Here is a 24,113-nt window from a genome sequence, read left to right as displayed (position 1 = left end):
TCGCCGGTATTCACATTGACTACCGCCCAATGAGTGGTATGAATTCAAAGTTCTTGGCAAAGAGAAAAAACTGAGTGACCTCCTTCAGTTATCACTGACTAATCCAGACAGATTTCCGATTCTGGGAAGGTTGTTGTGCATTGTCTTTGTGGTGCCCATTTCCACGGTGTCCTGTGAGAGAGGATTTTGCCTGATATCATTAAAAACAAGCTAAGATCATCCATGCAAGAGGAAAGTTTAGGTGACCTGATGATGATGCAAATGAACGGTCCATCTACTGAAGATTTCGATCCTGACATGTCTGACAGGTGGTACTTCAGCTCCAAAGGAACACGCCATGTACATGGACACAAACACAACAAATAGGTTCATTAGTGATAGGCATTATTGTTATATGCATGTCCTGTTTCATATTGCTTAAATTAAAGTACACCTTGTTCAAGTTTTCAGTCTTTTTATTTTTGGGTTCGATTTAGTTTGTCTGGCTCCTACACTTTTGTCCTGACTCCTAGATTTTAGAAAAATGTGTCAAGCCCTGACATTGGACTCCACATCAGGAAGGCTAGATTGTCATTCCATATAAAGGATATAAAGAAGGCGAGTCTTTAAAGAATCTAGTCTAGGGGGCTGCCTGATTATCTAGTTACATAGAATCAATTTCTTCCCCAGAGTTAAAATAACATACAAGATTGGGAGCAAGTGTTTCTTATCTCTTGGGATACCCCACCCTGCAAAATGAAGAAGCTTTGCTCTGGGGTTTAGTATAAGGTTGCAATGGAATGTAGCGTTAATGTATCTCATTGGCAGATTTATTAAGATTGGAGAAGAGATAAACTGAGGATAAAGCGGAGAAAAGGTAAAAGGAGATAAAGCATCAGCCAATCAGCTGTGTTTGAAAAAGACAGTTGGGAGCTGATTGGCTGGTGCTTTATCTCCTTTTACCTTTTCTCCGCTTTATCTCCAGTTTATCTCTTCTCCAAGCTTAATAAATCTGCCCCTCAGAACCTTGTACCAGAATTTCTTAATCTTGGGGCAGGACCAGAAACAATGCATATAAAGAGCGTTCTGAGCACCACATTTCAGAGAGTTGCCCGTCTCAGAAGGGATAATATGTTTTCTCTGTCCTGGTGTAATATAAATTCTATGTAGAAATTTGAAATGTGTTTCCTGTAATTATACTGAATGTAATGCCTTACGAACATTGGAGAGGTTTTTTTGTCAAGTTCAGAGGCATTGTTATGGGGGGCAAATCTGTCTCCCATCTATTTGTCATAAGAGCTCACAGTTTATTTTTGACCCCTGCTAGAATATTCCAATAAAGGTAGCATGTTCTATATGAGGAAATAGAAGTCACGTTACATAATGAAGTAAAAGGGTCAGTCAGAGTGCCTGGTAGAAAGGGGTTGGGTAAAGTCTGTACATAATGGGCCTTATTCTAGTTCACTCTCTTACAAAATCCTTCATAGATGGACAAAACCATGTGCACTGCAGGTGGGGCAGATGTAACATGTGCAGAGAGATTAGATTTGGGTGGGGTTTTACTTCAGAGTGAGATCTATATTGCAGTGTAAAAATAAAGCAGCCAGTAGCTAGTGCAGTGCTCAGAACTGAACACAGTATTCCAAGTGTGGTCTCACCAATGCCTTGTAAAGAGGCACTATCACATTGGCATCCCTTGAATCCATAACCCTTTTAATGCATGCCAGTGTCCGGTTTGCTTTTGCTGCTGCACTTGAGCAGTGTGCACTATTACCCGATTTTTCATCTATGATGACCCTAAAGTCCTTCTCTACAGCATAATTTCCTATAATAACACATTTTTAGCCTATAAGTAGCTTGTTCATTTTTATAGGCTAAATGGTGTTATTAATTTGAATGAATTCTGCTGTAGAGAAGGACTTGGGGGTCATCATAGATGGAAAAAATGGGTAATAATTCTAGATGTTTACAACTTGTTTTAGTAATGCATGAACAATTTTTTAAGTGAAAACAGGAACAGTGTACACGGTAATAGTGTAAATACACACTAAACAGTGCAATCAATTATTTCAATCAGATTGTCTAATTCAAACATGTACATGTTTATGTCCATGCCCGCAACAGAAAAGGCTCTGTAGCATGCAACCATCTTAGCTGCTTTTCTGTTTCCCTATCTGTTGCGTGTTTTGGATTGAACAGAACCATAAGTCAAAAAAAGATCTTTTCAATTCCTGCACTTGGTGAAACTGCGGTAAACATCTGCTTCAGGAGATTTACTGCAGAAGTTTTTTAACTGAAGTTGAGCTGCTTAGTACATCCACCAGGCTGGAGGAGATGATTTGCATGAGCATGCTTCGGGCTCGGTGGCTCGCTGCGCTTGCCACACTATATAAAATTGACTTCACGCCGACGTGGATAGTGAAAAGGATGCTCGTCACACTTCGGGGTGGCGTGGATAGTGGGGGGGGGGGGGGGTCAGTGAAACCTCATTGTATGTCATACAAGTGTATAGCTAATGGCATGGCATCGCACCCTATAAAATCTCATGCAATTTTTAGGGAGGTGCAATGCAATCCCCTAGGGCCAACAGAGCAGTGAATAAATTACATTAAAAAAAAATCGGGTACTTATGTATTATCTGGACTCCCATGTTAAATGCACCCCATTTTTTCATACCCCTACTATCCAACTACGCATGGAGTTGATTTTATATAGTGTGGCGAGCGCAGCGAGCCACCGTGCCCGAAGCGTGGTGAGCGGACGCGGTCTCATAAGAAAAACGGGAGTCCAGATATTACATAAGTACCAAAAATCGGCACTATAATGGCCCAAGAGATGCAGTGCAATGCGATTTTGCTACGGTAGCGTACGTAAGAAAACTGGGCGCCCTGCTAGGAAACAAGTACCGTTTTTATAAGGCAGTGGTTCCCAGCCCTGGTCCTCAAGTACCCCCAACAGTGCACGTGCTTGAGGACCAGGGTTGGGAACCACTGTTATAAGGTGACCATGGAGGAATTTAGGGAATTGTGTAAGAAATCTGATAAAACTATTTTGAAAGATAACCTAAATAAAAACGAGAGGAGAGCAATTAAATCTTTGTGTGAAGATAAAGGCCTGACTATCAAACAGGCAGATAAGGAAGGGGGGGGGGGGGATAATGGTATGGCTGTGGGAGGTTCACAATTTTCTTTTAATTTCACACCCACTTATTATTTTCTGCCGAAAATACATAAGACACTGACCTGCCCTGGATTACTTTACATGTATCTGTATCTGTTTGTGCATGTGTGAGATGTAGTTTCACTCTCTGCCAGCAGATGGCAGTCTTTCGGAGACTCACAGACCCTAGACCTATATATTGATGATGATATATTCATTTTGAAGTGCTGTGTTAGGTTTAACAGTCTCTCTCCTTATTTTGGCAGTCTTTTCTACGCTGCATTCCTGGTGTTGGGCTGTATTTCAGCACCCTTTATTCATTAAAGCAACACCTTTTCTCAGGAAGAGATCTCACGCCTATGCAGTCTGTTCTTTTGGGAGCAGGATCCAGGACAGTGGCAGGAGTTTGCATGCTACCCTTTACAGTAGTAAAAACTCGATATGAGGTGGGTCTTTTAGTTTCATTTTGTTTTTATTATCAAGGTCTCAGAAATGCACTGAAAAAATGGGTTTGATCAATCTTGAAAGAATGATTGCTTAATTTTTTTTATTCTTGACTTTTTTCTTTTCTGTGTGAAGTACTGTGTGTATGTATGTATGTATATATATATATATATATATATATATATATATATATATATATATATACAGTAAGGGGCATATTCAATGTTTGTTGATTCTGACAGTGGAAATATTGGCAGTTAGGGTATTCAATCCCTGTGGAGGCGAATATGTGTTGTTGGAAACGGCCGTGGATTGTCGAATTTTCGCCTATACAGTGACTTTTCGACATCTGGAACATTGAATACTGGCTGTTGAATGACTGTCGGAGGAACAGAAAATGACCCGGGATTCTGACTGACAAGATGTTCTGACAATCTGAATCCCGGTTTGAATACTCCCCTATATCTTGCATAAAGTTGTCTATCTGAATGCTGTTACAAGCTTGATTGCATAGTTCAGTATAGTTTAGATATGGGGCTTAAGGTCCAAACTATGCCCAGCGTGTATGGACAGCGATGATCGCTATCATCACTGGGGTGAAAGCCGCTCAGTGCATACACACTGAGCGGCTTTCCCCCTGCCCGACGTGGTCAGCAGGGAGAGGACGGCTTTGCGTAGTGCAGCACTAGGCAAAGCCGTCCTCAAAGTCTCTCATCTGCTGGTATTACCAGCAGATGAATGGCTTTCCCGGCAAAAATATGGGAGCGCGCAGCAGCGCCCATCGCCAAGGCATATACACTGGGCGGCTTTGAGCTGAAAGCCGCTCAAACTTGCTGTTTTGAGCGGCTTTCAGCTCAAAGTCGCCCAGTGTGTATGGGCCTTTACTATAATTTTAGAAAAGCTTTTCTGTACTTCATTGTTCCTGTATTGTATGACATTCATTCTACCTGTTAAGTGTCTTGAGTCCTATTGGAGAAAGATGTTATATAAATAAAGTTGATGATGATGATGATGATGATGATGATATTATTATTATGCCAGAAATATATTAACTCTAATTATTTGAGTTCCAAGGGAATTTGTCAAAATAGGTGTGAAAATTGGCAAGCAAACCATTTTTATTAACCCTTTGAGTGCCAACGTTGCTGTGAGAGATCCTCAAAATATCAGTTAACAATGCCAGCTCACAGCGATTGTTCTTTTTTTTTTTTGTTTAGGGTGCAATATTTAACTAAACGTCAATTAATTGACTTGGCTGTATTTGTATTTATTTATTCCAAAAGAACAGTTGCTGGGAGTGATGCTGGAATTTTTAGCAGATTTTTTGAGGATCACTGCAACATTGGCACTTAAAGGGTCTAGGCCAGGCATGCCCAAAGTCAGGCCCGGGGGCCAATTGCGGCCCGTGCTGTCATTTCAAGTGGCCCGCAGCTTCCAGCTGGAAGCGGACAGAGCATCAGATGTGGGAAGCACAGCACAGGACACTAAAGGTGGGGCCCCGGCGAGCGCGCCTTTACCTTGCTGTCTGCTGCAGTGAGGAGGTGCTGGCCGCCACAGTCAGATGTGTTTGGCGTCCTACCCCTGCTGCTGCAATCGTATATCACCCTACTCCACAATTACAGTGACAGCAGTGTTTGGGGAGGGGGGCAGCAAGGGGTAAGCTTGCTCCCGTAACATGCAGACTGGAGGAGGGCAGCAGCGGGAACCCAAGCATCTCCTGTCCTTGCAGTGCCTGCTTTGCCTCTCCTTCCTCTGGCTCACACAAGGGGCTGGGAAACATACAGAGAAGGGAGGGGGCAGAGTGGGAGACATACAGTGAAGGAGGGTCAGGCTGGGGGACTTACAGTGAATGGAGGCAGTGATGGCCATTCAGAGAAAGGGGAGCAGGGGCAGACTGGGGGACATACAGCGAATGGGGGCAGAGTGGGGTACATATTGAATGGGGGTCATACAGTGAATGGGAGTCATACAGTGATGGAGGGTCAGGCTTGGGGACATACAATGAATGGACGCATTGATGGACATTAAGAGAAGGGGGGGAGGCTGGGGGATAGAGTGAATGGGTGCAGAGTGGGGAACATACAGTGAATGGGGGACATACAGTGAAGGAGGGGCAGGCTGGGGGACATACAGTGAATGGGAGCAGGCTGGGGGAAATACAGTGAATGGGGGCAGAGTGGGGGACCATTCTGATGTTATTTATGATTCAAAGAATGTCAGGCTGAATGGTCGGCCCCCCACATTTTCACCAAACCAAATCCGGCCCTCGTCTCAAAAAGTTTGGACACCCCTGGTCTAGGCCCTGGGAATGTTACAGTTTGTTGCACATTTTATATGACAATTTGCAGTCTAACAAATTGCTAACTTGTGCCCCTCTAATTTTTCTTATAGAGTGGGAAATATGGCTATAAAAGTGTATTTGGTGCACTGGGGGATATTTACAGAAAAGAGGGTCATCGTGGTCTCTTCAGTGGTCTCACTGCAACCTTACTGCGTGATGCTCCATTTTCAGGCATCTACTTAATGTTTTACTCTCAAACCAAAATGTTTGCCATGCATAGTAAGTAGCATACACTATTATTTGTGTTTATGGTGATTGTAGCATCTGTTGTGTGTTTTTATTTGCTTACCTCTTTATGGCAAGCATCCATGTGGAGATATGTCTTTCGAACTTGATCTTAATCATTCTAGGCTCTTCAGAACCTGTCTTTCTATATTATCCATAGCCTTGTTTCGTTTCTACAAGAAACTTCATCAGGGGAAAAAGAATTGATCTACAACTGTAGAATACAACAGTAAGTGCCATATAAATAACATTACATTTCATTATTACATAATGAAATGTAATGTAATGTTATTTATATGGCACTTACTGTTGTATTCTACAGTTGTAGATCAATTCTTTATCCCCTGATGAAGTTTCTTGCAGAAACTAAATGCGTTGGGTTACTGCTACACTTTTTTCAAATGGAAAACAACTATTGTACACTGTGAATTACTCCAGCTACAAGGAGCCGTGTAAAAAGGAATTATTGAATTTTATGAATTTTTAATTAATGTCTTTTATGTGAATCAATGAAGTGTTATTTGTGAACACATTTGAACACTTTTTTTCCTGTAAACTCAGTTTATCTTCTATGTAATGCACTATTCACTAACGATTCACGAGTCGGGCAAACCCGTTGAAGAAGAGAGCTGGTGGTTGTTGTCGACACCAGGGCTGAATGGCAGCTTTCACTCATCGTCAGAGTTGAAGTGTTGACCCTTAAGGTGCTCTTTCATCTTTGGGAAAATAATATTTGCTTTATGCCCTTTTCCTGTGGAAAACAGGGCTAAAAAGGAGACTGGTTCTAAAACAATGTAAGATCCAACTGACAGAAAATTGGAAAATATTTTAAAAAGTATTTTTCCACAGCTGAAGTTGCATTCTGGCCAAGCATGGTAACATCTTGAATACATAAGGCTATAGATCTCTGCTCAGATGAGTTTTCTAATGGGTTACAGAACGGTGCTGACCATTCTCAGATGATTACTCTGGCAGAGAATATTGGAGAAGCTGCAGCTTATTTTGGTGACTCATCTAGAGATGCTGGTTTGCTCACGTCACAAGTGGCAAGCAGAGGTTGAGTCAAAAAAAAGTGTGGAAAGCCTTCCATTTTTGGGAGAGACTCTGTTCGGTTTAGAATTGGCTGCCAGAGGCTACAGAGGTTGTGGTAAATAGGATGTTACTTAGTTTTACAATGAGTACAGATGGAGCATCTTAATCTAGTGTCTACGGAGGCAGCGATACATTCCTGGTGGCTGGCGTGCCAGTGAACATGGATGCATATGCGTGCATCTGTCCATTGCCGCAATTGGGTGCACGAGAACTGAGGGCCTCACCGAATAGTGAGGCCGGGTAGATAAACACCCGCTTTGACATCTCTTTCTGAATGTAAATCTAGAAGCGACTACTAATCATAGAATTGTATCAAATGACACTCTGTTAGCACCAACAATCAACACATTTCCAAATTAACACACTGCTCTCTATTGGTCAGATGTAATAAGGTTCAAAAAGGGAAAAAGTGGAGAGAGATTATGTTCCAGCCAGTCAGCTCCTATCTATCTATCTATCTATCTATCTATCTATCTATCTATCTATCTATCGTATGTGTGTTATGACACAGAGACAATCGTCATTCAATGTAATGTAAGTTTTTTTTTTTTTTGTTATGTCACATAAAGAAAAAACTTACATTATATTGAATGAGGATCAGTCTAACATTTTTGGGGTCTCGACCCCATCCCCAGAACCTCAAATACAAATACAGCACCAAAGTAGAATGACCTTTCATGGGAAAGTTATTTGGTATATATGTGGGTACAGAATGAGGCCACTCGCCAGACTGAGCTTCAAATACAAGTAGTAATTTTATTTGATTACGCTGCCATCACTCTGGTCAACGTTTCGACCCGAATCAGGGCCTTTCTCAAGACTTGTTGACAGCCATCAGTTATACATCAAGTGAAAAAATACACCTATTAGAAAATACATATAAAACAAGAAAAATGTGTATCAGTCAATGAATGGTACTTAATGCAAATCAGCACGTTAAAATATCCCATATGCACCAATATATTTCATGTTGCGGTATTGCTGGTATTCACATAAACTTATACATCATGAGGAGGGATACACTTATCCACTTAAAACCGCACCTCCCATTGACTATAACAAAATTCTATAGTATATGCCAAGTATCAAGCAGTCCATAGTACATACCTTAAGGTGTATAAGCTCAGCAACATGACCTGTTGCACGTGCCAACGCTGTGTGCCTCTGTCTAGAAATCTGTCCACTATTTATCCCATCAGGGGGCGCGAATAACGTCCAATTGAAACGCATAGCAGCGTCCTTTGGACCGCACACTAAGTTACTCGTTCCAGTCGCGTGATCACAAAATGTGCGTCACGTGTCCTGTCTCCATCACTATATTCAGGTCTATTAGATGCGTATAACGCATCATCCAGCGTGCGTATTACGTCACCTGGAACGCATTCCTTCTCATTTGGCGCCGCATATATATCTATATTAGTCATGTGACGAAACCATCACTGCTATTCAAAGTTGCTTATCTCCCCAATCGTGCACCACCTGGTGGCCATAGTGTCAATTACATCCATATTTACTATATAACCACCGGGCTGCTTGATACATAAGGCAATAAGCTAAGTACACATTATATAAAGATGCCATAATTCATCATTCAGACTAGATACACAGTTTGTACATAATAAATATCACCAATATTAAAAAAATTAAAAAATAATACACAATGACTATACATAAATGTATCACTGCCACCTGGTTACTCAGAAATACAATATTTTACAGGAACGCTAGTTTCCCCCCCCCCCCCCCCCCCCAGACCCGATTTTGAATTGTATACCCACCCTGCTGGGTTATGAGTATGTGAAATGCCCCCCCCCCCATTGTTAACACCACCCCACTATCAATGCCAACCCGAAGCGTGGCGAGCGCAGCGGTACGCGTCCTCTGACCTTTTCATACCCCCACTATCCAGGTCGGCGTGGAGTTGATTTTATAAAGTGAGGAGAGCCCGAAGCTTGGCGAGCGCACACGTATACCTGTGAAGTTATGCGCGGGGCCTCGCTGCACTCGCCACGCTTCGGGCTCGCTGGCTCGCTGTGCTCACCACACTTTATAAAATCAACTCCACGCCGACGTGGATAGTGGGGGTATGAAAAGGTCGGAGGACGCGTACCGCCGCCACTCGTGGGCTCGCTGCGCTCGCCACGCTTCGGGTTGGCGTTGATAGTGGGGTGGCGTTAACAATGGGGGGACATTTCACATACTCATGAGCCATGAGGCTGGGTATATAATTTAAAATCGGGTCTGGGGGGGCTTTTTACATGGAAAGAAGGCATACAATTAAATATCGGGTTAAATCGCGTCGCAGCGCATGCGATCATATCGCATGCGATGCAACGCAATTTTTCATTGTACAATGCCCTGCGATGGAAATCGTGGGCGCCGTGATAATACACAAGTACCAAAGTTTTGACTGCTTTGTAAATTAAATGTCCGATGGTTCCTGTTATATATTCATTACCCAATCTTCATATAAAATCAATCTGCCAGGGAGACCGATAAGCGATACCCGGAACTCTGTTACAGCCGCCCTCTCAGCTCCTGGACCGCTTACTGCAGCCTCTTTTGTATAAACATGAATCCTTTCTTAAGGACACAATACATTTTTTTTAAAGATCATTGAGTTAAGAGATATTCCGGAAGGTACTCTCCTATGTTGTTTAGATGTAAAAGTCTGTATATACCACTCACGAAGGGGGTCTTTTGGCTATTAGAAATTTTTTAGGAGAGTGTCTTCCGATTTGATAATATTATCCAAGAGCTGTTTTTGACCCTTCTGGAACTTACTTTGTGTAGGAATTATTTTTTTTATTTGATGGGGTATTTTACCTTTTGTCAACGAGGGTGTGTTATGAGTTTTCCGTAGACCCCTTGTTTGCTAATGTATATATGTTTGACCAAGAAAAAATATTTGATGTCAACAATAGTCAATACATCTTGATGTATATAAGATATTAAGATGACATCTTTCTCCTCTGGATGGAAGGAGAGGATACTTTCTCCTTCATCCTTGGGGACACTGAAGTCTACGCTGGGGAATAGAGTGGTGTATCGGAGGAGTCGGCACTTTAAGAAACTTGAACTGTGGTATGGCTCCTCCCCCTCTATTCCCCCCTCAGACCTCAGTCTTAGTTTAGTGCCCGGAGGAGTCGGATCCTTGGGCAAGGGGCTCCGTTTGGGGCCTTTTTTGTTTTTGCTTGTTTATATATGAGACAGGCAGCCAGCGCGTTCCGGCTGCCTGCGACGTGGGATAGCTCTCCGGGGGGTCAGAGCGGCACCGCTTGCGGCGCACGCGGCTGACTCCGGTCACGGACGCATCGGCGTCTGGGTCCCGCCACAGCTGCCTGCGGCTTGTGTTACGGGGCCGCGACCTAGTCGCCCGCCGGAGAGAGCAGGGCGTGCGAGCGCATAGCGCTGGGTGACGGCTGGACCAGGGTTAATTCGCTGGTCCAGCAGGGAGCAGACAGCCAATCAGCGCCGCTGTGTACAGCGCGCGCTCTGATGAGGACGGAAGAGGCGGACCTGTGAGTGGTCGCGTCCTAGCTGCAGTCCTCAGCGTCAGACGCCGGTGCCTGCCACGCTGCTCCCTTGTCTGCTGTGCCTCTACAGTTCTCTGGAACAGGACAGCAGGACGCTTTCTCTCCCTCTTCAGCCTGGATATTATTGAATGCTGCGCTGGGTGAGTGGAGGGGATTTTCTCTTGTGAGACTTCCCCGCTGGAGAGATTATCAGGTGGGCCTAATTCGGGGAAGGTGCGCTCCTCTCCCCCTATTAGTTTGGTGCTTTTGCTCTTGGTGTGGGGTCCTTGTTGGGGGCTCTCTTTGTCTGGCGTATTTCACCTCCTTCCACCTGTGTGTAAGGTGTGTGTGTGCAGATGGCAACCAAGTCTCAGTCAAAAGCTTCTCCAAAGCTGTTTGTATGCACTAAGTGTGAGCAACAGTTTACGCAGCATGTGAAGGGTGTATCCTTGTGTAAGGATTGCTTCAAAGGGGATGCTGGGCAGAGTCAGGTCCCTATTCTGAACACTGAGGGAGTTACCAGTGTGTTAGCCACTCTGGCATCAGAGATGGCTGCGTCTCGCAGGGACAGGGAGTCATTGCAGGTGCAACTGGCTTCCATGTCTGCTGCGGAGCCTACCTGGGCCAGAGAACTGATTACATCAGTGAAGGCGTTGGTCCAAACCACTGCGGTGCCTTCAGGGTCCGCAAGTGCTCCACCTCCCCTGAGGAAAAGAAGTGTTCCTTTATTGTTACAGGGAGATACTTCAGAGGATGAACCGGGGGACCCTCTAGAAGGGGATATGTTTCAGGAGGATCCTATAGATCCGGTGGAGGACGTTCCTCAGGAGGAGGCCCAGGGTATAGAGGCCCTCATTCAGGCTATTAAATCTACCCTCAATGTTAGCGAGCAGGAGCCGCCGACGCAGGTTTCTATTTTTGGGAGGTCTGCTAAGGCAGTGGTCAACTTCCCAGAGTCTATGGAATTGGAGAAACCTCTTCTGGATATTTGGAGGTCTCCAGAAAAAAAGTTTCAGTTATCTAAACGGTTTAAGGCCTCTTACCCATTTGCTCCGGAGGCTAGGGCAAAATGGGAGACTCCGCCGTTGGCAGACGCGTCAGTGTCAAAGCTTTCCAAGAAAGCGGCACTTCCCATACCTGGGGCAGTGGCCCTCAAGGAGGCGCCAGATAGGCGTCTAGAGGCGGGGCTTAAGCAGATTTTTTCAACCGCAGGTGTGTCACTTCGGCCCATTCTTGTGATTTCCTGGGTCAGTAGGGCCATGGAGAAATGGGCCGAGGATTTGTCTAAAGGTCTGAATGATCAGGGCTCGTCTGAGGAGTTCATTCAGTTAGCAGAACAGATGCGGGAATCTGCGATGTATATTGGAGAGGCTGCAAGGGATTCTGCGGCTCTGGTGGCAAGGATTTCTGCTCAGTCCATTACGGCTAGGAGGTCATTGTGGCTTAAGTCCTGGCAAGCGGAGGCGGACATTAAAAAGGCGGTAGAGGCTCTTCCGTTTACGGGAGAGGTCTTATTTGGGCCGGAGTTAGACAAGTTGATTTCTCTGGCCACAGGAGGCAAATCAACTTTCCTGCCTTCCGCGGCCCCTCCTCTCAAAAAGCCTTATCAAGGCCCGGCTTTTCGCTCCTTTCGGGGGGCACCTAAGTTCAGAGGTAAGTCCAGAGGATCCTTTACCGCTTCTCGTGGCAGAGGCAGAGGGTTTGGTGGAGCAGCCACTTCCTCAGGACCAGCCGCTCGGCGCGCAGACGTCAAGCAAACCGAAAAGCCCGCAGCATGACTCCCGGCCCTCCTACCTGGGGGATCCCAGAGTAGGGGCTCGCCTGTTGGACTTCCGGCAGGCCTGGGAGGGGTCTTGCAAGGACAAGTGGGTTCTGTCCGTAATTGCGCAGGGGTACAGACTGGAGTTTTCCGGTACTCCTCCTCGCCAGTTTTTTACAATAGGTCTGCCTCACGTGGAATTGAACCGTCAGTTGCTTCTTCAAGCAGTACAGAAGCTGTTGACCGCAGGAGTTATAATGCCGGTTCCTTCCGAACAACGCACAGAGGGGTTTTATTCTCCCCTGTTCCTGGTTCCGAAACCGGACGGTTCGGTTCGACCAATATTGAATTTAAAAGCTTTAAACGAATACATCACGTACCACAGATTCAAAATGGAGTCTCTTCGTTCTGTGGTTGCAGGGCTGGAGCCGGGGGAATTTTTAGCATCTTTGGATGTCAAAGATGCTTATTTGCATATTCCCATTTACGTCCCGCATCAGAAGTTTCTTCGCTTTGCGATAAGGGATCTCCATTTTCAGTTTCGGGCTCTGCCCTTTGGCCTTTCATCGGCGCCACGTCTGTTTACCAAGGTAATGGCAGTGATGGTAGAGGTGCTTCATTCTCTGGGAGTAAAGATCGTTCCTTATTTGGACGATTTACTCATCAAGGCCGAATCCAGGGATCAGTTGACGCAGGCGATTCAGGTAACCTGCCAGACGTTATTGACCCATGGTTGGATTCTCAACTACCAGAAATCTCAGCTGAATCCTTCAAGAAGGATTGTATGCCTGGGGTTGATTTTGGACACGGAGGTTCAAAAAGTTTTTCTGCCTCGGGAAAAGATGTTGTCACTGCAGGAATTGGTTCGGCAGGTGCTTCGACCTCGGAGAGTGTCGGTGCACTTATGTATTCGATTGCTGGGCAAGATGGTAGCCTCGTTCGAGGCTCTTCAGTTCGGCCGCAGCCATTCAAGGACCTTTCAATTAGACCTGCTCAGGAAGTGGTCGGGCTCCCACTTGCACATGTACAAGATGGTGGCTTTATCGCCTTGCAGCCGTCTCTCTCTCCAGTGGTGGCTACTGTCGGCCAATTTGTTGGAGGGCCGACGTTTCGGAATCTGGGATTGGACGATGGTAACGACCGATGCCAGCCTCCGGGGCTGGGGGGCGGTTGTGTTGGGACAGCACTTCCAGGGTCGTTGGTCGTTTCAGGAGGCGAAGCTATCTATAAACATCTTGGAGCTTCGCGCGATTCGTCTGGCCTTGTCCAATGCGGACGGGATCCTCCGAGGGAAGGCGATTCGCATTCAGTCGGACAATGCCACGGCTGTGGCTTATGTGAACCGGCAGGGCGGAACGCGCAGTCGCGGAGCCATGCAGGAGGTCCGTCCAATTCTGCAATGGGCAGAGCGGCATGCTCTGGCCTTGTCAGCGGTCTTCATTCCCGGGGTGGACAACTGGGAGGCGGACTATCTGAGTCGCCAGGATGTTCACCCTGGGGAGTGGGCCTTACATCCGGAGGTATTTGCCCAGATCGCCCACCGATGGGGGATGCCTCAGGTGGACATGATGGCCTCCAGGAACAATCGGAAGGTGCGGCTGTATTGTTCCAGGTCTCGGGATCCAGAGGCGGTAGCGACGGACGCGCTGACCGCGAGTTGGAACTATGCCCTCATTTATCTGTTTCCTCCGTTGCCCTTGATTCAGTTGGTACTCAGAAGAATCAAGCGGGAGAGGTCCACGGTCATCCTGGTGGCACCGAATTGGCCTCGTCGTCCTTGGTATGCCGACCTTCAGGGGCTCCTGACAGATCATCCTTGGCAGCTACCTCTAAGGGACGATCTTCTACAGCAGGGGCCGTTCGCCTACCAAGGCTTACGGCAACTTCGTTTGACGGCATGGCTGTTGAGGCCGCACTGTTGAGCAGAAGAGGAATTCCTAAGTCAGTGATTCCCACTATGATAAGAGCCAGGAAGGAGGTTACTTCACGGCATTATTATAGTATTTGGAAGGCCTATGTAGCGTGGTGCGAGTGCCGTAACTTGCCCACGGCTGTTTTTTCTTTGTCTCGGTTGCTGCAGTTTCTGCAGTCCGGGTTTAAGGCGGGTTTGCGCCTAGGGTCCCTTAAGGTACAAGTGTCTGCATTGTCAGTTTTCTTTCATCGGCGTCTTGCCGTCATTCCTGAGGTGCAGACGTTTCTGAGCGGGGTTCTCCGTCTTCAGCCCCCAGTGCGGGCTCCGGAGGAACCTTGGGATCTTTCCTTAGTTTTGGATTATCTTAAGTCAAGTTTTTTTGAACCCTTGGATTCTATTGATTTGCGGTTGTTAACTTGGAAAACGGTGTTACTGCTCGCGTTAGCATCGGCACGCCGGGTGTCCGATCTTAGCGCTCTTTCATGCCGGTCTCCCTATCTGGTGTTTCATCCGGACAGGGCTGAGCTTCGGACCAGGTTGGATTATTTGCCTAAGGTGGTTTCATCTTATCACCTGAATCAGCCAATCGTGGTTCCAGCTCTTACGGGAGATTCTGCCTCGCTGAACGTGGTCCGAGCCTTGCAGGTGTATGTGAATAGGACCAAAGATCTCAGAAGGTCGGATTCACTGTTTGTCCTGTATTCTTCGGCGAAGCGGGGTTGGCCAGCATCTAAACAGACTCTGGCTAGGTGGATTTGTCTCACCATTAAGCAGGCTTACCTTCATGCTTCACAGTCACCGCCAGTCAGGATTTCGGCCCATTCCACCCGTTCGGTGGGGCCTTCCTGGGCCGCTGCCAGGGGAGTTTCCCTGGCACAGTTATGTAGGGCGGCCACCTGGTCGGGCCCTAATACTTTCGTTAAGTTTTATAGGTTTGACACCTTTGCGGCCTCTGCCTCCAGTTTCGGCCGTGCGGTGCTTCAGGATGCCCAGTGCCTTCCCATCCGTGGGGATGGCTTTGGGACGTCCCCAGCGTAGACTTCAGTGTCCCCAAGGATGAAGGAGAAAATAGGAATTTGGTACTCACCGTTAATTCCCTTTCTCCGAATCCGTAGGGGACACTGAACACCCTCCCGGCACTGTTCAGGCCAAAAGGGGGGGATTTATTTTGAGCGCATGCAGTTATGTTTGGTTATGCATGCGTCTGGGTGTTGTTGATAGCCTACTGAGTAGTATGGTTGTTTGTTTTTGTTAATGTTCTTTCTCTCTATTGGGGATTCCCTGGTCTCTTTTCTCCTCTCGGGCACGGTCAACTAAGACTGAGGTCTGAGGGGGGAATAGAGGGGGAGGAGCCATACCACAGTTCAAGTTTCTTAAAGTGCCGACTCCTCCGATACACCACTCTATTCCCCAGCGTAGACTTCAGTGTCCCCTACGGATTCGGAGAAAGGGAATTAACGGTGAGTACCAAATTCCTATTTTTCATTGTCTAATTTCTAAAGTTAATGGTCTCGATTCACCCATTACATTTACCTACACATGTAACACAAGGTGACTTTTTGTGGGGAATGTAAACATTACTGTAAAAGGTGGTAAAATTGAAACTAAGATTTTTTTAAAAACCAACTGACTGCAATACTCTCCCTACAGCAACTAGCCATCATCCCCCAGCCCTTAAATGGGTCTTACCGCTAACACAGCTGATGCAGGTGACACGCATCATCAGTGATTCTACTCGGTTTCCAGTAGAATTGGATAAGATGATAGCCAAATGTGATGCAAGGGTTATGATAGAACATTGATGCTGCAATAAAAAAGCTAAAGTATAAGCATTGTTGAGTCAGTCACATAGGGACACAGGAAAAATCATCCCATACTCTAGTTCACCACTGCCAGCCACATTATAAAAAAGCAACTTAGGCCAATTATAAGTTCAGATAAAGATCTTTTCGTTTTCAAAAACAAACAAACAATGGCTGCCTTCAAGAGGGGGAGGCACTTAAGGCCCCCATACACTTGGGCGACTTGTCGTAAAGACAAGTCAGCCCCGATTTCCCCTGAGCTTCCCCCGGCAGCTCCCCGGGGAGCTTGATAAGATTTGGCACTTGATGTGCCATTTTTTACATGTGATAAATCGGATGCGATTTATCACATGTAAACCCGGGGAGTAGCAGGGGGGGGGGGGGCGAGAGGGTCCGTGGCAGGGGGCGCCGCGGGGACCGGAGAGTCAGCAGCGGGTTGCGGCGGGAGGCCGGGAGCATAGTAAAAAAAATCCTATTCAAAATCTGGGCGGCCGCTGATTGGCTGAGCTCTCAGCTAATCAGCGGCCGCACAGGTTTTGAATAGGATTTTTTCTATTCTCCCGCTCGCCGCAAGGTCTGGTGTAGCGGCGAGCGGCGAGAGTAAATCCTATTTAAAACAGTGGGTTGCGGCGCGCTGCTGGAAGGGCAGAGGCAGCGTGCAGGGGACGCTGCGGGGGACAGTGACAGCGACGGAGAGCCGGGCAGGGGGAGGCGGGAGCTGTCAATGCTGGGAAAAAAAAAGCCCATACAATGAATGGGAAGCCTGTGATTGGCTGAGTGCTTTCTCTCAGCCAATTGCTGACTGGCTGAGAGAGCGCTCAGCCAATCACAGGCTGCCCATTCAATGTATGTTTTTTTTATTCCAGCGCTGACAGCTCCCGGCTCCCCCCTGCCTGCCTCTATGTTACTGCCGCCTATGTGTCCCCCGGCCCGCAGCGTCCGCTGACTGCACAACTAGCAGTGTCCCCCGCCCCCAGCTCCCTCCACCTGCCCGGAGCATTTACAGTTCCCCTACCCGACTCCTTCGGCAGCGGGGACCAGTCAGGGGAAGCGGCAGGAGCAGGCTGGAAGCGGGGAGTGGTCCGGGGGAGCGTCAGGAGATGTAGCGGCAGATGGGGACCACAGATGGAGAACAGAGACCGGAGGCGCGGCGGGAGAATAGGAAGAAATCCTATTCAAAAGACCGGGCGGCCGCTGATTGGCTGAGAGCTCAGCCAATCAGCGCCGCGGCTGCCCGGTCTTTTGAGTAGGATTTCTTCCTATTCTCCCGCCGCGCCCCCGGTCTTTACTCTGCATCTGCGGTCCCCGTCTACAGCTCCCCCGAACCTGTCCTCAAGGTACCCATAGATCTATCGGATCTGAAACATCGTGGGTGCTAAAAAGTACCCACGATGTGCCCATGATGGGTCAGATCCGATACATCTTATGTTCAGCAGGTCCGACGCCCTGATCCGATCCGATGCGCGCGGGAACGCGCATCAGATTGGATCAGATGTCACAAACTACCAATTTTGAGCCAATTTCACCCGATTTATCGGCCCAAAGTGCCGAAATCGGGTGAAATCGGCTCAAAATCGCATAGTGTATGGGGGCCTTAACAGGACAGACTAGTCCATGATGATATTACTAATAGGAGACCTGCGTGTTCAACCTAATGTCTACACCAAACCACAGGGGTGTTAGTTGTGGCATTTGTACCACCTGTAAATATATCATAGCTTGGGAATTGTTTATGCATTCACTTAGAGAGTTTAAGTATTACATCAGACACGTGGTGTAGTTTGTCCTTTTATGTAGGCCAAACTACGCACAAATTCAGAGAACGCATGAATGCACACAGGTTAGCAATCTGATGTTAAATAACGAGATCTATCAACCGGTGGAACGCCACTTCCAAGAAGAGGGGCATAATTAATAATTGATTATGAATCAATATCCTTAAGAGGCGGTGATTCGGTGCATAGACTTTTTTGTTTTAGTAATCCAAAGGGATTCTCTGTTGAACTAATCTAGGAGGTCTAGACAAGATGCTATAATTCCATTTACTTATTGCATGATGATGTGGTTGTTATTTTTTTCATGGATGTTTCATAATATGTATCTGTTTATTGGACAGGTTTCTGGATTCTCCCATTTGAGCTGGGTACCTGCCATATGAACCTTTCCCTATCCCTAACCAAGGTCCGGAGAGGGATGACCACAGTTTATACTTTGTGGTGTAACCCTCCGGATTGTGAAGGTAGGAATGTGGGCCAGTGGAGTGAGATCTGGTGGAATGCATAGCGGCAGTCAATGGAGCGCACACTGAGGCGTTTCCATGAGGACCTCAGCTGCCTGCCGGAGATGCGTCACTGGGGGTTTTCTGGCTCAATGGAACCCGGCACCGGGGAGGAAACAGAACCTTGGGGGTATATATGGGGTAAGTTGTTTGTATACACTTTGTTGCTGTATTTGTTTGGTGGTCCTGAGGACGGCGCCGAGACCCCAAAAATAATAGACCGATCCTCATTCAATATAATGGAATTTTTTTGTTCCCTGGGACTCACACATTTTTTTTTGCTGAACCCGATCACTGCAGATTTAAAATAAGACACTTTGGGGCAGATGTATTAAGCTTTGCGAAGAGATAAACTTGAGATAAAGTGGAGATAAATTGGAAGGAGATAACGCACCAGCCAATCAACTTCCAACTGTCATATTTCAAACCCAGCTGATTTGCTGGTGCGTTATCTCCTTCCAATTTATCTCCACTTTATCTCAAGTTTATCTCTTCACCAGGCTTAATACATATGCCCCTTTATACCATTAAATAAGCAGTATATAGCAAATAAAAAAATGCCCATAGTGACTGGGACTATAGTAACCATGGATACCAGGTTTGTGAAAGTGAAATGTAAATGTTGATGAATGAATCACCCTTTTCTAGGGAGCATGACCAGGCAGCACAATTACAATTTAGCAATGGATGGTCTTTTGTTTGATATGTGTGTTTTATTTTGTTTGGTTGTTTTTGTTTGTTTTAACCTGATTAGTTATGTAATGCACAACTTATGAAAATTATTATTTTTTCTACAGACAACCTTACCACAATATTTACTCCTCTGACAAATTTTAGCTGTGGCATCATAGCTGGTATCCTGGCATCTGTAACTACCCAGCCTGCTGATGTCATAAAGACTCATATGCAACTCTCTCGTACAAGGTACTGCTGGACCGCTCAAGCTGCACTTTACATTTATCAGGTAACAAATTAAACTGCAGGTTCATTTTAGTCTTATTTATATTTAATAAAAAAATTCCATTGTAACAAAACCATTATGTAGAAGACACAAACTGTCCCAAAAAAATTACATAAATATGTATTCAGTGTTGTTGCCCAGCAGGTGACAAAGAAAATTAGACGTCCCGGTAAACAAATTCATTTTTTGTCCATCAAAAATTCTTAAGTAGCTAGCAAGAGATGTAAAGCCAGCCTGCTTTCGCCGTGCGAGCATGTGAGATGCTCGCACTTCCATGTTCGCCGGTGTGCCAGCTGCCAGGAATGCGTCGTTGGCAAACTGGATGACGACGGCTCCATCAGTTGATCGGTGCATGTATGGCCACCTTAACTCTCTCTGCACATGGGGGCCAATTCAGATCTGCAAGCACAGTCCGAATTCGGCCCCTGTCTGATGATGCAGCTACTGCACATACACTTTCTCAGTAATGCGCATGTGTAGAGCCCGGCTGCAAGCACAGGGAGCCTGTCAGCACTGATACTGTAACTGTGACCACTGCTGCAGAGTGCTAGCAGCCGCTGGAGGGTGCGGAGGGAGAGCGTTGACAGCCCTTCATGGAGCCGGGGGAGATCTGACAGCAGCAGCAGCCAGACACAGTGTCTGCGTGACTGTGTCTCCCGCTCTCTCGTGACTGAGCAGTGTCAGCATCGGAGAGAGGCACTGTTGCTGTCAGTGAAGGGAGCTCTAAGCGTCTGACAGATCTTCCCCGGCCCCATGCAGGACTGTCCGCACTCTCACACAGCTTCCTCCAGCAGCTCTTCCCTGGCTCCCTCCAGCGGCTGTCAGCACTTTGCAGCAGCAGCCACTGCTACAGTGTCAGTGTTGATACAGTGGACACTGCTGACAGGTATTGAATAGGTGAGTGACAATATTTCTGCCTGCAGAAATATTGGCACAGATTGAATACCCCATTTAGACTGCTTCACAACCTCATATGTATGTTCATTTTTTTTTTTTAAATAACTTTTTATTGAGACATCGTAGATATTGTAACAAGTACATTTGAAATTGTACAGTGTGTAGAATTTTCATTAACAAACAACTGTAGTACACAGTCAATCATTAGGTTGAGTCCAATCATCATACAGATCATGCGATTAACATCAGATAAAGATTAATTGTCAATTTAGTGAGACCTTATTTATTTATTACGTTTCTTATATAGCGCATACATATTGCGCAGCCCTTTACAGTTGAACATTCACATCAGTCCCTGCCCCAGTGGAGCTTACAATCTATGTTCCCTACCACATATACACATACACAGACATTCTAGGGTTAAGTTGTTGGGAGCCAATTAACCTACCAGTATATTTTTGGATTGTGGGAGGAAACCGGAATACCCAGAGGAAACCCATGCAAGTACGGGGAGAATATACAAACTCTGGACAGTTAGAGCCATGGTAGGAATCGAATCCTTGACCTCAGCGCTGTGAGGCAGTAATGCTAACCATTACACCACCTCAATCCAAAGGGACAGGAGGATCCTGAGCAGCTGTTCTAGTGAGATACCATGTAGTGGATTTTAAGCGGTCATGAATCATCTGTCTTGTGTTGAGAGGAAGGGTTGGTATATATGAATCCCATAGTAGAAAGAATTTTTCCACACATTTACCCCTATCCACAATTGCTTCCACCCTATCCATCCTAAAAAGGAAATTAAATTTAGTTAGGAATAAGGTAAATTGTGGAGAGGTGGGGTCAATCCAACCTTGAAGAATGGTTTTCCTGCCCGCTGCACTCAAAGCTAGTAGTTTTTTACTTTCTCTCGTCATGCGGAGATTGGGATCAAGGATGCCCAATATTGCCCATTCCGGGGTAAAGGGGACAAATGTAATTAGATTGGCTTCTGCAAAACGTTTTACAAGGAGCCAAAAGTAACGGATGATTGGACATGCCCATAAGCAATGGTAAGTATCTGCATTGTCAAGGCAGCATTTTGGGCAGGTGTGCATATCAGAGGTTCCCATATGGAAACGTCTGGCGGGGGATAAGTAAGCATTATGGTAAACGTTGAGAGAGTTCCGTGTACATACTAGCCTTGAGTGTCTGTCGGGAATATAATAGGCCCTTTTGCAGTTGTTGCACAGTCAGTGAGGGAAAGTGGTCAATGTAGTATAATTGAGAATTTGCCTCAAAAAGGTGTAATGTACAGATCTAGCCAAAGAAGTTGGGACCGGGTAAGAAAGCATGGTGTCTAGAGTGTTGTTCCAGTTGCACATGAGAAGCATAGAATAGAGAATAGCTTGTATAAATGCTAGGGAATATGGGCTAATCATAGGACATTGTGCAAGATAGTTCAGAAAAGCGTAGAAGACGCCTTTCCTCTTCATGACTAGTGTACCAATAGAGATGACTCCTGCTGAGAAACAGTGAGTAGCCATGCCGTCGAGAAAAGCTGGGTTCTTAAGAAGAGGTAGATATAGAGAGTGGTATTGATTTAGACCAGCGGAATGTCAGAAGATATGCCATATCTTTCTAGTTAACCATAAAAGAAGGTTAATTTTTGAATTATCTGGTATTTCCTGATGGTGCAAAAAACAAATTAAACTGATATTACCCAAGAAGCCTTGGTCTATTAAAGTATTAGTATAAACCGAACTGGCGTGTAGCCAATCAAGCAAATTCTAAAGAGCGTGGCATGATTATAAGTAACTACGTCTGGAAAGTTAATGCCGCCATTAAATATTGGCGGCATAAGTTTCCACATTACAATTCGGGCACGTCCCCCTCTCCAAATAAATTTTCGGAAAAGCATTGTGATTTGTTGGGTATCTTTTATAGTTAATAAAACTGGGAGTATTTGTAAGGGATATAGTAGTCTTGGGATTGCCATAATTTTCAGTAGATCTCCCTAAATAGGATAACAGACGGTGCTCCCACTTGGAAATATCATTAGTCAAAGAAACAATAGCTCTAGTTACATTGAGAGTATATAAAGTGGCGGGGTTACGGGGTATTAGAATTCCTAGATATGGGATATGTGAAGTCTGCCATTTCAACTTATATTGGGATGCCCAGTGAGGTGAGGTCGTACAACCATATAGAAGCATGGCTTTTGATTTATCCATTTTTATGCTAAATCCAGTTATGGATTCAACGGTGGTCATCTTATTCAAAATAAATGGTAGTGTATGTTCAGAATCAGCTATATAAAGAAGGACATCATCGGCGAAGGGCGATAATTTTAATTCCTGAGTGCCTACTTTAATGCCTTTAAATTCTGGCCAACTATGTAAAGTACGTCTAGTTCCTTTTTCTGGGGAGAAACAAGGTCCCCTCTACCCATTAATCAACGATGATGATGATGATGTTGGATTACTATAAATAGTACGGATGAAAGCAATAAAATCCGAATCAAATTCCCTTTTTTCTAAGACAGAGAATAAATGGGGCCATAAGATCATTTAAAATGCTTTATTTGCGTCTAAGCTCAGCAGCATGTTTTTCGAGAACGAGGGGAATTGTGAGAAGAGATAACTGCTACTAGCGCTGCACAGAGTGTCTTCCCTGCACAAACCCCATTTGTGAAGAGATAAGAATGTCCAGCAAAATTGATTGGAGCTGCGGGGCCACCATTTTTTATAATAATTTGTAATCAACGTTTAATAAGCTGATGGGCCTGTAGCATATATAACGCTTTGTATGTGCAAGAGAAAAATTTACAAAACTCAATAAATATATTTTCAAAAAAAAGAAGAAGCTGATGGGCCTGTACGAGGACATTAAGCATGAATCCCTGTCATGTTTAGCAAGGAGTGTGATAAAGGCCTCATTAAAATGAGGGGATTGGATTCCATTCTCATAAACATTATTAAATAGTTCTAATAAAGTTGGGGCAATTTGGGACTGGAGCATGCGGTAATAATCACCCGAGAATCCATCTGGTCCTGGGTATTTGCCATATGGCAATTTAGAGATGGCCAGATTGATTTAGTCTATTGTAATTTCTCCTACAGCAGCAGGGGACACTGCAGTAATGACGTATGAGATAGAGTGGGTGCATTGGAGGAGTCGGCACTTAAGTGAAAATGTTGTCTGTGGCTGGCTGCTCCCCCCTCTATCTCCCCCCAGACCTCAGTCTTAGAAAAAGTGCCCGGAGGAGTCGGTCTCCTGGGCAAGGTCTCCTCAGGGAGATTAGGTTTTTGTTTTTATTTCTTTTTATTTGGAACAAATTTTTTAAATATAGGTGTCACAGGCAGTTCCTGGATGGGGTGCCTGCTACGTGGGAGCTCTGGAGGGTCTGGTCGGCAGTTTCAGTTTCCCTCCAGTACCCAGCCTCCGGTGCACCGGCTCCGGGGACCCGCCGCAGCGGCTTGCATTACGGGTCCACGGCTCTCTCCCCCACATCCAGAGCGTCAGAGACGGCGCTGTGCGCCATGAAGGGGGGTGGCCAGAGGAGACGCGCTGGCCGGGCGGCGCGGCGGTGACGTCACCAATCTCCGCCGGCAGCGCGCCATGTACTAGGCGCGGGAACTAGTGGCTTGTGGGAGGATCCTTTTTCCGCACGGACGCCATCGCTGCAGGCACAGGAGAGGTGACACTGCTGCTACTGAGAGGTCCACAGGCTGGTTCTCCATTCCTGCGCAGACGCGCTGTCTTCCACA

General features: G+C 46.0%; 1 protein-coding gene across 3 annotated transcripts in view; it reads left to right on the top strand.

Annotated features, from left to right (window-relative positions):
* SLC25A38 (solute carrier family 25 member 38) overlaps positions 1 to 24,113 on the top strand; it is a 56,219-nt gene that overhangs the window by 15,349 nt on the left and 16,757 nt on the right. The window contains exons 3-6 of one of the 3 annotated variants that reach the window (XR_014454391.1): positions 3,405 to 3,584; positions 5,974 to 6,142; positions 18,345 to 18,647; positions 19,304 to 19,439. Coding sequence is in view for 2 of the 3 variants with exons in the window: in XM_083156675.1 (XP_083012801.1) it covers positions 3,405 to 3,584; positions 5,974 to 6,142; positions 19,304 to 19,470 (516 nt within the window). In the remaining variant the exon portion in view is untranslated. Of the gene's footprint in view, positions 1 to 3,404; positions 3,585 to 5,973; positions 6,143 to 18,344; positions 18,648 to 19,303; positions 19,471 to 24,113 lie in introns of those variants that run through there. The other 2 variants (XM_083156676.1, XM_083156675.1) reach the window with 2 other exon arrangements.

The sequence above is a fragment of the Crinia signifera genome, chromosome 8 (genome assembly GCF_055691185.1).
Source record: "Crinia signifera chromosome 8, ASM5569118v1, whole genome shotgun sequence".
Classification (NCBI taxonomy): Eukaryota; Metazoa; Chordata; class Amphibia; order Anura; family Myobatrachidae; genus Crinia; species Crinia signifera.
This window is presented reverse-complemented; position numbering and strand designations above follow the sequence as displayed.